General features: G+C 35.9%; 1 protein-coding gene across 3 annotated transcripts in view; it reads right to left on the bottom strand.

The window, feature by feature from the left end:
* LOC106868487 (PDZ and LIM domain protein 3) overlaps positions 1-15,000 on the bottom strand; it is a 163,557-nt gene that overhangs the window by 60,332 nt on the left and 88,225 nt on the right. For all 3 annotated transcript variants that reach the window (XM_089355077.1, XM_089355079.1, XM_089355078.1), the window contains exons 3-4: positions 11,747-11,885; positions 4,213-4,412 (exon numbers count right to left, since the gene is read on the bottom strand). In XM_089355077.1, coding sequence (XP_089211203.1) covers positions 4,213-4,412; positions 11,747-11,885 — 339 coding nt within the window. The remainder of the gene's footprint in view (positions 1-4,212; positions 4,413-11,746; positions 11,886-15,000) is intronic.

The following is a 15,000-nucleotide window of genomic DNA, read 5'->3' as shown; positions in this document are numbered from 1 at the left end:
GCATCACCTTTACCTTTGTAGCAGTTGACTATGGTGCTGCTACACCAGTGATTGGGTATGACTTCTATGTGAACCACCTGATTTACAATATGGGTGACTAGATCATTACCCACACCGCCAGATATTTTAAGCATCTCAACAGTGATTCCTGATGGGCCAGGGGCTTTCCCTTGACTTCATGTCCGTAATTGCTTAATCTACCAAGCTACTGTCGATTCAGGTAGCTGGTCCCTCAATTGGGTCACCATTTGGCAGACCCTCCTCCTCCCATTTATTCTCCACGTTCAGCAGTCTTTCATAATGGCATTTCCAAGCCTCTTTCTTTGCAGAATCGTTAAGAGCAAGTGCACCTTCATCCATGCGGACACATTTCTCTCCTATGACATCACAATTTTCTCTCACATACTGTCTTGCAATCCGAAACACTTCAAGTCTTTGGTCCTCACATCGCTGGAGATAGGCAAACTTCTTCTTTTCTGCTTCTCCCTTGGCTAGATATATCTGTCTCCTAGCTTCCCTTTCTGGCTATCTGATATAGTTCCCTGCAACCCCAGCTCTTCCAGGCCTGTTTCTTTGCTCTAATGACCTTGTCTACAGCATTGTTCCACCACCACATCACCCTAGGTCTGGATGGGACTTTGCACCAGCTGCAGATTTGGTCTGTGCACTTAGCAAGCTGTCCCACAAGAATTCCCAGTTGCTCTCTATGTCACAAGTCTGAAGCTCCTCCTCCATCTCATCAAATTTCTCAAATCCTTCTTTTCCAGATTGGTCTGCTTCCTGGCATCCTTCTGACCAGGAGTCTAAGTCACTAATGACTAGTCTATGCTCCCCACTACACCTGCTTATGATCAGAGATGCACGTATTGTCAGCCACTAAGCAACATGCTCAAGTGGTTACAGTCAAGCAGCTGACAAGCAAATCTGTGGTATTGAGCAGGATATTTGCTATAATATTTTTGCTTCAGTAACTTAGCGCTGAATTTGTCTGAAATGTAATGGAAAATAAGTCAGTTTCAAAATATTGATGTCCAGGTCACAAAAGCAAAGTTTGAAGGGGATAGTAGTCGTTTCCTTTGATTTCTAGATAGAAACAAATAGGAAATAACACTTACTGACCAAAGACAAAAAAAATTAATTTTTGTTACACAGTGTAACAAAAATATTATATCATCATTATCATCATTGTCATCATTTTCATGTCCACTTTTTCATGCTTGCATGTGTCAGACAAAATTTATTGAGGCAGTTTTTCAATGGTTGATGCCTGTCTTGTCATCTGCTTTAGAGCAGGGTTAACATGTCCCCATGGCCAAACATGTCTCACTGAATATTGGAAATGAATGACTCTGCTTGTATGACAGTGACAATCATTTTACAACTACCACATGACATCAAGACAAGGAGACACACACACACACACACACACATACATATTGTGGTATTTGCCTGCATTTATTTAACCCCCTTTTCCTTCATACACACATACACATATATGGACAGACAGACAGACAGACAGACAGACAGACAGACAGATATATGTTACTGCTCCTTTCAGTTTGTGTCCACCAAATCCACTCACAAGGCTTTGGTATACCCAGAGCTATCATAGAAAAGACTGTGAGACTGAAACCAAGCCATGTAGGTGAGAAGAAAATGTCTTATCCATAAACTGATGTCTGCACCAATCGCAGCTATGCCTGCACCTATATTAGTATAATTAAAGTAATTTTAAACATCTGTTTATAAAGTAAAATTACAGGAGAATTTGTGCTTATAAATAGTGCAGAAAATTTGACATGAATAAAATAAAACTAAAATCTTCAAGTACAAACCATGTGTTTATTTTGAAAGTAAATCAAAATGAATCATGACTAAAGTGTGCATATACATGTAATATATGGAGGAGTAAGTCAGCTTGGTAGTAATTAATGATCAGATCCACAACACAAAGAGAATATAGAAGTCTTGTGTTAAGAGTGTACTGAACACAACAGTATAAAGTAAACTTTAATTTTGCTTTATAAAATATTTTGTGTGTGTTTTAGGATGCTGTATTATGAGTAGAAAATGTGACATTGATAGAAATAACTAAGAAGAATATTGATATCATATGTGATACACACACACACACATGTATATACCATCGTCATCATTGCTTTAATTTCCATTTTCCATGCTTGCATGGATCAGATGGAATCTTGTTGAGGTAGATTTTCTACAGCTGGATGCTCTTCCTGCCATCAATCCCAAACTGTTTTCAGGTATGGTAATATTTCCCCATAACGAAACACATTTTCACAGAGGACTGGGAATGAAGGACACCACTTGCATGATGGAGACATTTGTTTACAACCACCATGCAATATCAAGGCAAGGAGACAGTAGCACAAGCACACATACACACACACATACGACAGGCTTCTTTCAGTTTCTGTCAACCAAATCCACTCATAAGGCTTTGGTTGGCCCAGGACTTTAGCAGAAGGTACTTGCCCAAGGTACTTGCCCAAGGTGCCATGCAGTGGGATTGAACCAAGAACGATGTGGTTGGTAAGCAAACTTCTTATCACATGTACAAACACATATAAATATAGAGGGAGAGAGGGAGAGGAAGAGAGAGAGAGAGAGAGAATGAGAGAGATGCAGGCACGGCTGTGTGGTTAAGTGGTTTCCCTCCAACCATGTAGTTTCAGGTTCAGTTCCACTGCTTGGCACCTTGGACAAGTGTCTTCTAATATAGACCCATGCTATAGTAGAAGACACTTGCCAAAGGTGTCTCTTGCCCAGAAGCACCAAAACACATGTGCAAGCATGTGATTGCAGCCCTGTCATACACATATATCATCAACATTTTAACATCCACTTTTCCACACTTGCATGGGTTGGCTGAAATTTGGCTGAATACCCTTATTGTCACCAACCCTCACCTGTTTCCAAGCAAAATATTTTTTTCCCTATGGCTAGGCATGTTCCCACTGAAGATTAGAAACAAACCACACCACCTGTGTGATTGTGACACTCATTTACAGCTAACATATGATGTGAAGACAAGAAAGCTCACACCTGTGTGCACATGCATGCATACACAACACACACACACACACACACATATATGCAATGAATACATACATTTATCCCCATCATCATTTAAAGTCCATTTTCCATGTTAGCATGTGTTGCATAGTTCGACAGGAGCCAATAAGGCAGAGGACTGCACCAAACTCCAATGTCTGCTTTTGTGTGGTTTCTACAGCTGGTTGCACTTCCTAATGCCAACCACTTCACATAGTGTCCACACAACTTTTTAAATGGCACCTGCTCTAGTGAGGTCACCAAGTAACTTGCAAGGCAAGACCCCTCAACAGAAGCTGGTGTAGTACTGAGAGGGAGGTGGCTTCATGCCACGTGATGAGAGATTAAAGTAAGTTAGAGGAACAGAAACAGATGTCATGCAGTAGAGGCGATGCATGGCTACCTCAGTTAGAAAAGGAGAGAAAATGGTAAAGAGGTATTAGGGTGTAGGCTCACATTACAAGGTGAACATAGGCAAAATGGTCCAGAGGACTGGACACGGTGAATGGGTAAGTAGATTACAAGTAATTTCACTACTATCAGTTCATTGCAGGAGAGTTCACTGACATTAATTCACTGTGAAGAAAGTTCACCATGAGGAAAGTTCACCGCAAGGAAAGTTTACCAAAATAATATATCTATAGCATCTCACCTTTAATAGTTAAAAACTATTTTATTGATAAAAAACAGTGAATTGATGACAGTGAACCTTCCCTGCAGGGAATTGATGACAGTGAGCTTACCCTCAAGTTACAGGAAGGTGAACATAAGTGAAATGGTCCAGAGGATTGGACAGGGTGCATGGGTAGGTAAGACTACAAGAGTGCGAAAAGTGAATAGTGGCTAGGTAGAAATGGAGAGAGAGAGAGATGGTCATCATTGACGATGGACAAATGAATGTACAAGCATATGTATATATATATATGAGACAAGCTTCTTTCAGTTTCCATCCACCAAATCCGATTATAAGGCTTTGATTGGCATAAGGTTGTAACAGAAGACACTTGTCCAAGGGGCCACTCAGTGGGATTAAATGCAAAAGATGTGGTTTTGGGAAGCAAAATTTTTAACCACACATCCTTACCTGTGCCAACATACAATGAATAAGTAACTGCATAAATTAAATAATTATCTTACTTGTTCAAGTTTTCTGCAAGTTTTGCAGTCTGATCAGAATAAGTTTCAGCTAGATTGTCAGCAGAATACAAGGAAATGGGTGAGTTGAATTGGGCATGAACTACATTGGGTACTGGCTGGATACTTCTTGGTGAAAATGCTCCAGGGTTGTTAAAAGGTCTAGCGGAACGATTGTGGCTGCTACCAATAGTACAGGTTTCCTGTAGAAATGTAGAAAAACAAAATATTTTTTTAAAATGTTCTCTTTATTGCTTTGATTTTATTAAATCTTATTAAAGTACTGATATTCATTACTGATGTGTGGTGTGGGGGGTGCATATATCATCATCATCATCATTTAACATCCGTTCATGCTGACACAGGTTAGAAGGATTGACAGGAACTGGTAAAGTCAGAGGCTGCACCAGGTTCCATAGTCTGTTTTGGCTTGCTTTTATGGTGGGATGCCATTCCTAATACCAACCACTCCACAGAATGTACTGGGTGCTTTTTATGTGGCACCATGACCAGTACTTTTTAAGTGGCACCAGCACCAGTGCCTTTTATGTGGCACTTTGATTTTAGGGTCTCAGTTCTGTAGTGGTGGATAGGCCTTCTCTAGTACAGCAATGTGCTACATATCTTGGTCTTCTGTCATCTCCTTTGTAAGGTTCAGCATTTTGAGACAGGCCTTCAATATATATATATATATATATATATATATATATATATATATATATATATATATATATATATATATATATATATGTATATATATATATTGTAAGTATGTATGTGCACATATATATGTATTTAAATATAAATAAACCTAAATTCATGTGTACATGTATATAAACATATGGCTCATACCTACAGAACAAGATCCAATTAGTATGGACATTTATAAATATACTTATACAGGCACATGTTTACATATATATTTATGCACAAACATGCATACATATAAATATACACACATAAATGTATACATATACATGCACATTAAAAAGCAAATGCATGAATATATATAACTAGTCACAAAGGATGTAGAGTAAACACTTCTATTGGGTGAAACTGTCAAAGGGATTATCAAAAGTAAAGTTTCAAATAAATCACATATAATAAATAATATTTAAGATTAAAACAATCAAGAGTGAAGGTAAAGAAGTTGGAAGGTGTAGAATGAAAGAACCAGGACAGTCATCAAAGAGTAACAACTTCAGCCTTACTTAAATGGTTTATTTTACAGCATAAAAATGTATGGACTAAGTAGTCATTAAGTAGTTTTACATAACAGAAGAATGACTGAATATGATCAAATACACTATAAATTATAAAGGGGAAAATGAGTTATGGTCCTCATTGGATAGGAAAGTAGTCACTCTCCTTAATCAAAATCATAAGGTTTATTAATTTAGGTCTGATAAGTTAATCTAAGGTTAGGTATACATAGTGTATAGGAATGACTTATTTCTAAGATGCTAGCATCTTATAATTGATTTATCATGTTGATTAGTAATATTTGATTTTATTCTACTAATGTAGGTTACTTCTGATACAGAGGACCCACACCAACCACCACTACCACCACCACCACCACCACCTTTATATGACTGTGCATAACATACAATGGACCAAGCAATTTTATATTCAATGTTATTAATTAGTGAGAGAATGTACAAATTTAGCTAAAGATGTACTACTAGGCTTATTTTTATGCCTAAGTGTAGGTTTGTAAATAGAAATATTAATATTTCTAAGTCTCTCTAAAGGAGACTATGGCAACGGTACTGGATATTAATAGTTATTGCCAAGCCAGCATGGCAGTCCAAAAAAATAGGACAAATGCTGCTGTTGATTAGCCCCAAGAGGCCATCGCCTCCAGCTAGCTATGTGACACACAAACCTGTGTCCATTATAACCTTCGAACAAGGGAGGTCAGCAGCTTCCCCTTGCTGATGTGGCATCTACAGACTAGTTTCAGGGTATTTGCCCCTTATCAATGTAGAGCAGCCGAACCCAGCGGGCATCGTGACTAACCGTTTGTACAAAGGATTATTTACCTAAATTCAGTGGAATACATCCACTGGTTTTCAAAAATAGAAATATTAATATTTCTAAGTCTCTCTAAAAGAGACTATGGCAGCAGTACTGGATATTAATAGTTATCGCCAAGCCAACATGGCAGTCCAAAAAAATAGGATGAATGCTGCCGTTGATTTTATAATGGACACAGGTTCATGTGTTACATAGCTAGCTAGAGGCGATGGCCTCTTGGAGCTAATCAATGGCAGCATTTGTCCTATATTTTTGAACTGCCATGTTGGCTTGGCAATAACTATTAATATGTAGGTTTGTAATTATTCCAGTAAAGTCTGAATGTGGAAGAGAATGCACTGATACATATGAAGAGTGAATTTTGTGTATATATTTAGATTTCAACTGTTGATATAACCAGGATGTTCTGGTAATTTGATGAACTTTCTTTATTTGCATTAATCTGTGAATAAACAATTGTATTGTATAATGATGAGCACACATTAGTACATACATGTATGCATAATTTCTGATACACTGAAATTAATACTACATGAAGAAGGTTGCGAAATGGCTGTAATCCTATAGAAGCATATAGTTAGAGAAATCTTTGTTCACCTCTCATGTGTCCTGACTTTATGTTTTTAAATATTCCGAATAGAATAATTTTATCTAGATTTTCAGTTACATGGACACTATACATTGCACTACCTTGTAACTGATTAGTACGTGAACTGATAGCCAAGTCCATATGAGGAGCATGATTCTCTGAATCCATATCTTATACTACTCATTTACACGCACACATCATTTGTAGAAAACATAAACCCGAAAGAAGAAGCACACTCTAAGATGTAGAGCAGTATATATTAAAAATGGGGGAGGCCAGTTTATGGGATTACCTTAGGTTTCCCGTCCATAAAGGGTTTAGCTTTATGGTGTATCGGCAGATCTCAAAAAACCTATTGGCCCATGACCTCTTAAAAATATAGAGGGAGAAATGCCTCACTACTTAAAGGCAACAATTGGGGATTATCTCCCTTTGCTATTGGCTATCGACTTTCGGCTGTGCTACATCTTGTGGGCTCCAAATGGCTAGTAAGAACCTCCTGGAATGTAAACATAGCCCAAAAATCTTCGTTCTGGAGTTAAGCAAGTCTTTTAGGATTCTCATGCGTTCAGCTATGCATAACTTGCAATGCTTCATCCCGTTGATGTAGGGGCCTGGGTTCACAAAGATTTTCCATGAGATCGAGTATGGAATCCTATCATTTCCTAGTTGCCAGACGTGGCTGGCCAGTGGTGTTACGTATGAGTAGTGAGACATTTCCCCCTCCATATTTTTATGAGGTTATGGACCAACAGGTTTTTTGGGGATCTGATGATATGCCATAAAGCTAAACCCTTTATGGACAGAAAACCTAAGGTAATCCCATAAAGCATCCCTCCCCATTTTTAATATATATATATATATATATAACCTGGTGCAGCTCTCCGGATTACTAGTTCCAGTCATTTGACTACAGCCATGCTGGAGCATCACCTTTAGTCAAACAAATTGACCCCAGGTCTTTTTCTTTGTAAGCCTAAAACTTATTTTATAGGTTTCTTTTGCCAAACCAGAGTTACGGGGATGTAAACACACCAACATCGGTTATCAGGTGATGGTGGGAGGGGCAAACATAAATATATATATATATATATATATATATATATATATATATGGGGCATACATAAATATATATATATATAGAAATTATTTTTATATATATATAAATATATATATATAGAAATTATTTTTATATATATATATATATATATATATATTATATATTTATATATATATATATATATATATATAGAAATTATTTTTATATATATATATATATATATATATATAGAAATTATTTATATATATATATATATATATATATATATATAAATTATTTTTATATATATATATATATATATATATATATATATATATATATATATATATATTTATATATTTATATATATATATATATATATATATATTTATATATTTATATATATATATATATATATATATATAGAAATTATTTTTATATATATATATATATATATATTTATATATTTATATATATATATATATATATATATATATATATATATATATATAATTAACATAATATGGTAAAAATTTGATATTAATTAATATCAATTTAATACCAGGAAACTAGCACATTAAAAGAATCAGAAGGTTCAGGAAAAAAAATTTTTTGAGATCCTAAAAGGATTATAGTACTTGTGTATATAAGATTGACCAGTAACTGGTCTGTCAATATGCTAGAGGAAGATCACTTGAAAAATTTCTCAAATAATATCGGCAATTTGTACTGATGATAAATAGATACTTTAGTTTGGAAATATTGATTTTGAAACTATAGTCTACAGATAACCGAGGTATTTATAATTTTCACTGGTCTCGCCCGCCTGTTTTTGCTCCGCTGAATCTTTATTTGAGAAATTTTTAAAGTGATCTTCCTCTAGCATATTGACAGACCAGTTACTGGTCAATCTTATATACACAAGTACTATAATCCTTTTAGGATCTTGAAAACATTTTTTCCTGAACCTCCTGAGTCTTTTAATGTGCTAGTTTCCTGGTATTAAATTAATATGAATTAATATCGAATTTTTACCATATTATGTTAATTAACCATAATCACATTTCTCAAAGTTGGTAAATTCAAAGCAGAAATTATTTTCTGCAGAGATATTTCCGGATTCAGCGCGCCAAAACTAAGACTTTTGAATTTTAATCTTTATAATGGATAGAATCACGTGCACGTTTTCACTGGTTGAAGACAACTAGCACGAGATTCTGTTCGATTATAATAATATCGGCAATTTGTACTGATGATAAATAGATACTTTAATTTGGAAGTATTGATTTTGAAACTATATAGTCTACAGATAACCGAGGTATTTATAATTTTCACTGGTCTCGCCCGCCTGTTTTTGCTCCACTGAATCTTTATTTGAGAAATTTTTTAAGTGATATTCTTCTAGCATATTGACAGACCAGTTACTGGTCAATCTTATATACACGAGTATATATATATATATATATATATATATATATATATATATATATATATATACATACATAATAATAATATTAGGGATAAAATCCAAAATTAAAAGATTAAAAAAAAAAAATTTAATTAAAAAATTAAATGTTCTTTTCCTTAAAACTATATATATATATACATATATATACAATGGGCTTCTTTCAGTTTCCGTCTACCAAATCCACTCACAAGGCTTTAATCAGCCCAAAGCTATAGAAGACACTTGCCCAAGGTGCCACACAGTGGGGCTGAACTGGGAACCATGTGGTTGGGAAGTAACCAAAATTACATAAAAATATCTTGAAATATTAAAGAGTGAATTTATTCAATAAAACCACCATTGGCTTCAACCACAGCCTCAAGACAACTTCGGAATCTCCTGCAACACTTCTGGGCGGCCTCCTTGTTTAAACTGATGAATGCTGCCATAATCCTTGCCTTCAGTTTATCTTTGGTGTTACAAGGAGTTCTGGTATATATATATATATATATATATATTCAGAATTTAGAAGGTTTAGATGTGTGTGTATATATGTTTGTGAATGTGTTATTATTAGAATGGGACAATTTAATTAGCAAAGAGCATGTATGTAGAGTGCTTTCTCAGCCTTACCAGCAAACAAATCTGCACATATATGTTGCTCAGCTATCACATGCACTAATGACCATCACTTCAGGTATATATTAATTACTTACATTAACACCAGGTTACAAATTTGCAAGGAAGATGATGTATTTAGTTACTTTCATCAATCCCAATACAATTATTTTGATTGACACAAAAGGTATGAAAAATAGAGGTGACTCAAACAGGGTTTGATCTCATAACATAGGACAAAACTAAATATTGTTGAAGTCTTGGTTCAGCATCTTATGATCTTCACTCTTTCATCTTGTTACTGATCTCAAACAATTATTAATTCTGAGACGTGATTTGTACTCTAATAACAATAGAGACATGGATACAATCCTTATGTTGATCATCATCATTATCATCATCATCATCATCCTTATCGTCAACATTCAACATTTATTTTCCATGCTGGCATGGGTCAGACGGCTTGACAGGAACTGGCAAGGCCAGGGGCTGCACCTGGGTCCATAGTCTGTTTTGGCTTGGTTTCTACAGCTGGATGTCTTTCCTAATGCCAACCTCTCCACAGAGTGTACTGGATGTTTTTGACATGGCACCAGTACCCATACTAATGCTTTTTATGGCACCATGGTTTTAGAATCTCAACTCTGTTGTGGTGGGTGGGTCTTCTTGAGTACAGCAATGAACCACAAATCTCAGTCTTCTGTCATCTCCTTTGCAAAGTTTACCATTTTGAGATCAGCCTTCAATACTTCATCCCATGTCTTCCTGGGTCTCCCTCTTCCACAACTTCCCTCCACTTTAAGCAATCAGCACTTCTTTATGCAACTGTCTGCATCCATCTTCATCACATGTCCAAACCAACATAGTCTCCTCTCCTGCATAAATAAATTTATTCTGTCTTTCACACCAGATACTAGTAGCCTGATCAAAGCTGAGAAAAATGGCAGTGAGTTGGGGTATGGCATATTGTAGCTACTGTCCCCTGAGGTTTTCTACATCCTATAAACATTCAAAATGTCTCTTCTTTATAAAATCACTTCAAAATGTTCACAGATTACTCTACCAAACTATTTCATCGTCATCATCGTTGTCGTCATCATCATCATCATCATCATAGTTTAATATCCACTTTTCCATGCTTGCATAGGATGAATAGAGTTTATTGACACTGGTTTTCTACAGTTGGATGCCCTTCACCTGTTTCTAGGCATGTTTTTTTTCAGAATATTATAAATAAATGACACTGCTTGTATGATGTTGCCACTCATTTACAACTATCATGATACCAACACAAAGAGAAAGAAACATATGCGCACACGCACGCACGCACACGCACACACACACACACACACACACACACACACACACACACACACACACACACACACACAAGGAGCTTCTTTCAATTTCTGTTGATCAAATCCACTCACAAGGCTTTCATTGACTTGAGGCTATATTAGAAGACACTTGTCCAAAGCACTACGCAGTGGGACTGAATCTGAAATTATGTGGTAGGGAAGCAAATTTCTCAATCACATAGCTATGTCTGCACCAACATATTTGTTACTAACAAACTGTAACACACCATGGTTATTTTTTAGACCCAAACTATTCTCATTTAGTTTATCCCACCTGTCCAGAGAGTGTTGAGGTATGAACATAGAAGTAAATGCTACATCTGCTTAAAGTCAAAATTAGGTGCTGAGAAACAGGTGCTATCTCTCTTTGAGAACTCCATATATCACCTCATATAAGCATACAACAGACATTAAAAAATACAAGGAATACAATTCCATATACTTACATCTACATATTCTTTAGCAAGTGATGTCTTCTGGACTGCCATTACTTCATCGCCTGTAGCAGATATGACTGGTTTTAGTTCTGTTGGACGAAGTTCTGCTAATGGTGTTACTTTTGGTTTCCAGATAGTTACAGCACCTCTGAAAGAAAGGAATAACATAAGAACTGTGTTAATACAGTTAACTGATTATTTGGATTAGTAGAATCATTAGCGCATCAAATAAAATGTTATGCAATATTTATTCTGTTCTGAATTCAAATTCTGCTGAAATCAGCTTTGGTTTTCATCCCTCTAAAGTTGGTAAGATAAAGTACCAGTCAAGTATTGGGGTTGATCTAATCAACAAACCTACTATCCTCAAAATTTCTGGCCATGAGCTTAAATCAGAAGTAGTTGATATTGTTACTCGATATCTCTTTTTTTGGAAGGCAGTAGAGATGATTTCTGGGAGATTTGTCTAAAAAGATACTTTCATTGGCTTATCATAGAGATATAATGATAATGATGATGATAACAATGAGGGTTTAGATTGTTGCTGTTATTGTTATCAAATCACAATGTGCCATGTTTGAGGAAACTTATGGCAGGAAGATGGCTCATCAAATTAAAAGGAGATTTGTTAGAATAATTCGGTATGTTCTTATGTCATGAAGGGTGAAGAATCCAACATTTCAGAGTCTTGTTCTATGCCTGAGTATTAGAAATACACACACACACACACACACACACACACACATAATGGGCTTCTTTCTGTTTCCATCTACCAAATCAACTCACAAGGCTTTGGTTAGCTTGGAGCTTTAGTAGAAGACACTTGCCCAAATTGCCATGCAGTAGGGCGATCTGAAACCATGTGGTTGAGAAGCAAACTTCTTAACTACACAATCACACCTGCACGTAGCTATTTGTTATTAACAAACTCTAACACAACTTGCTGGAGGAATCTAGAAGTCTAAACAGAAAAATAAACAGCTACTTTGTAGATGAGATTAAAGATATCAAAGCTAAGAGACCGGCTCAAACAGGAAAGGAATACTGAAAGAGTTACCACTTTCACTAAACTATCAAGATACACAAGTTTATCTGGGATTTATTTTAAATAATACCAGTAATGTAAAACTTGACTGGCAACTGTTGGTGCTGCCATCTATGGTTGTTTTCAAAATAAGAGGCAGAGAGAAAGAGAGTTTACTAAGGAATAAAAGAGAGGGAGAAATTTCCCTCAAGGGGAGAGAACCACTTAATGCTTTTTTTTCTGCTTTATTATGCAATGTCTTTTTCTTATGAGTGAGAGAACATATGAAAGAATATTTCCATACAGCTCATATTTTTCCTCATTTTGGATGTCCTAGTAGTTGCAGATAACTTTATTTTGCTCTATTTGGAACTTAGACCAATTTTCTTTTTCTATAAAGAAAACAAAGTAATGTTTTTAGACATTCTATTGAAGAAAAAGGATGCACTTTGTAGGATGCACTTTTTAGAATTACTGTTAGGCCCTATAGTAGGTCCACAGATGTTCTTGGGAATTTTGTATATGCTGATGACCTGAATATTCCAAATCTAGAAAAAATTTTCATGGAGTTTAAATATTCAAATGTTCAATCTGACAAGGAGAACATGATCCCACCCAAGCGACTGCTATATAGAGAGGGTGAAAAGGTGGCTAAGGAACTTGATACTAAATGCACAATGAAAGTAAACAATTTTGTCGTCGTTGTTATTTAACGCCAGATCAGTTCTTGTTGAGTAGACACAACAGAGGAGTTAGCCATCTAAGTTCTTAGTAGTAGGGTAAAGAGAATGATTGAAGATATGAAATTAGGGAAAATAGCTGATCAAGTATAGTTTCTGAGATGCTTAAAATATCTAGTGAAATAAGGTATAGGCTAGTCACTTGAATAGTCAATCAAGTAATACAGGAAGGTCTCATACCTAGCAGCTACCATAGCAGCATCATTGTAAATTATTACAGGAACAAAAGAGATGCACTAGAGAGAAGAAACTATAGAGGCATGAAATTGTTGAACCAGATTATGAAAGAATTATTGAAAAATTAAGAACAGAATCAGCTTTTCACAGCAGAAGTGTTGAGGCCACCTGATGAAGAGGATTGGCCTGCAAAACTGCTGTGCTAGTGCCACATAAAAAGCTCTCATGCCAGTGCCATGTAAGAGCACCTGTGTCAGTGCCATGTAAAAGCGCCTGTGCTTGTGCCACATTAACAGCACCCAGCGCATACTGTAAAGAGATTGGCATTAGGAAAGGCATCTAACCATAGAAACCAAGCTAAATCAGACTTAAACCTGGTGCTGCTCTCCAGCTTGCCAGCTCTGATCAAACCATCCAACCCATGCCAGCATGGAAAATGGACGTTAAAGGATGAAGATGATACTGTTCCACTTTGTGACAAGAAGCAGTACTATTGATGCTATATTTTTTTGTTGAAATAGCTACCAGAAATACTTAGCTAGGAGTATGCCACCATATTTAACATTTGTTGACCTGGTGATGGCCTTTGACTGGGTCACATGCTCTGTAATCTAGCAGTTACTAAGGAAACTAGGGAAACTAGGGATAGATGAATGGCTTGTGGGGACCATTCAAGCTATATAGAAATAAATTTAACATGCAGTTAAGTGTCTATCAGAACTCAAATTCACTCCTGTTTATCATAATCCTCCAAGATATAACAGGAATTTAAGATTTGCTATCTGTGGGAACTTATTCATGCTGGTGACCTAATTCTTAGAGAAAAATCTATAGAAGATTTGAAGAAGAAATGCTAGACATGGGTAAAAAAAAATCTGGAATTGAGAAACAATAAAGTTTACTTTAAGGTGCTTTGACATGTGGGATACAACGCAACATCACTAATGGTGTTAGCATGAAAAAATGCACACAGTAAGCTCTTTAAAGAAATTGGTATTCAGAACCAAGCCAAACATTATATATACAAGCAACACATGATCTAGAAGGTCAATAACTTTAAACAAGAATTGACATAGACCCTGATGAACAATTCAGTCCATGCCAACATGGAAAGTGAAGTAAAGTGAATATCTATGTGTATATGTGTAATGGGTAAAGACAGCCTTCAGTCACAAATGATCATGGGATTGCACCTAGAAAGTTCCCCTCCTAGGCACAAGTCCAGGCAAGGTTGTTTATGGAAGACCAGCAGTTACCCATGCATACCAGCCTCCCCTCTTTACGCCACTGATGTTATCAAAGGGAAAGGCAAAGGCTGATAC

Source organism: Octopus bimaculoides, chromosome 7, assembly GCF_046866305.1.
Source record: "Octopus bimaculoides isolate indiv1 chromosome 7, ASM4686630v1, whole genome shotgun sequence".
In the NCBI taxonomy this organism is placed as follows: Eukaryota; Metazoa; Mollusca; class Cephalopoda; order Octopoda; family Octopodidae; genus Octopus; species Octopus bimaculoides.
This window is presented reverse-complemented; position numbering and strand designations above follow the sequence as displayed.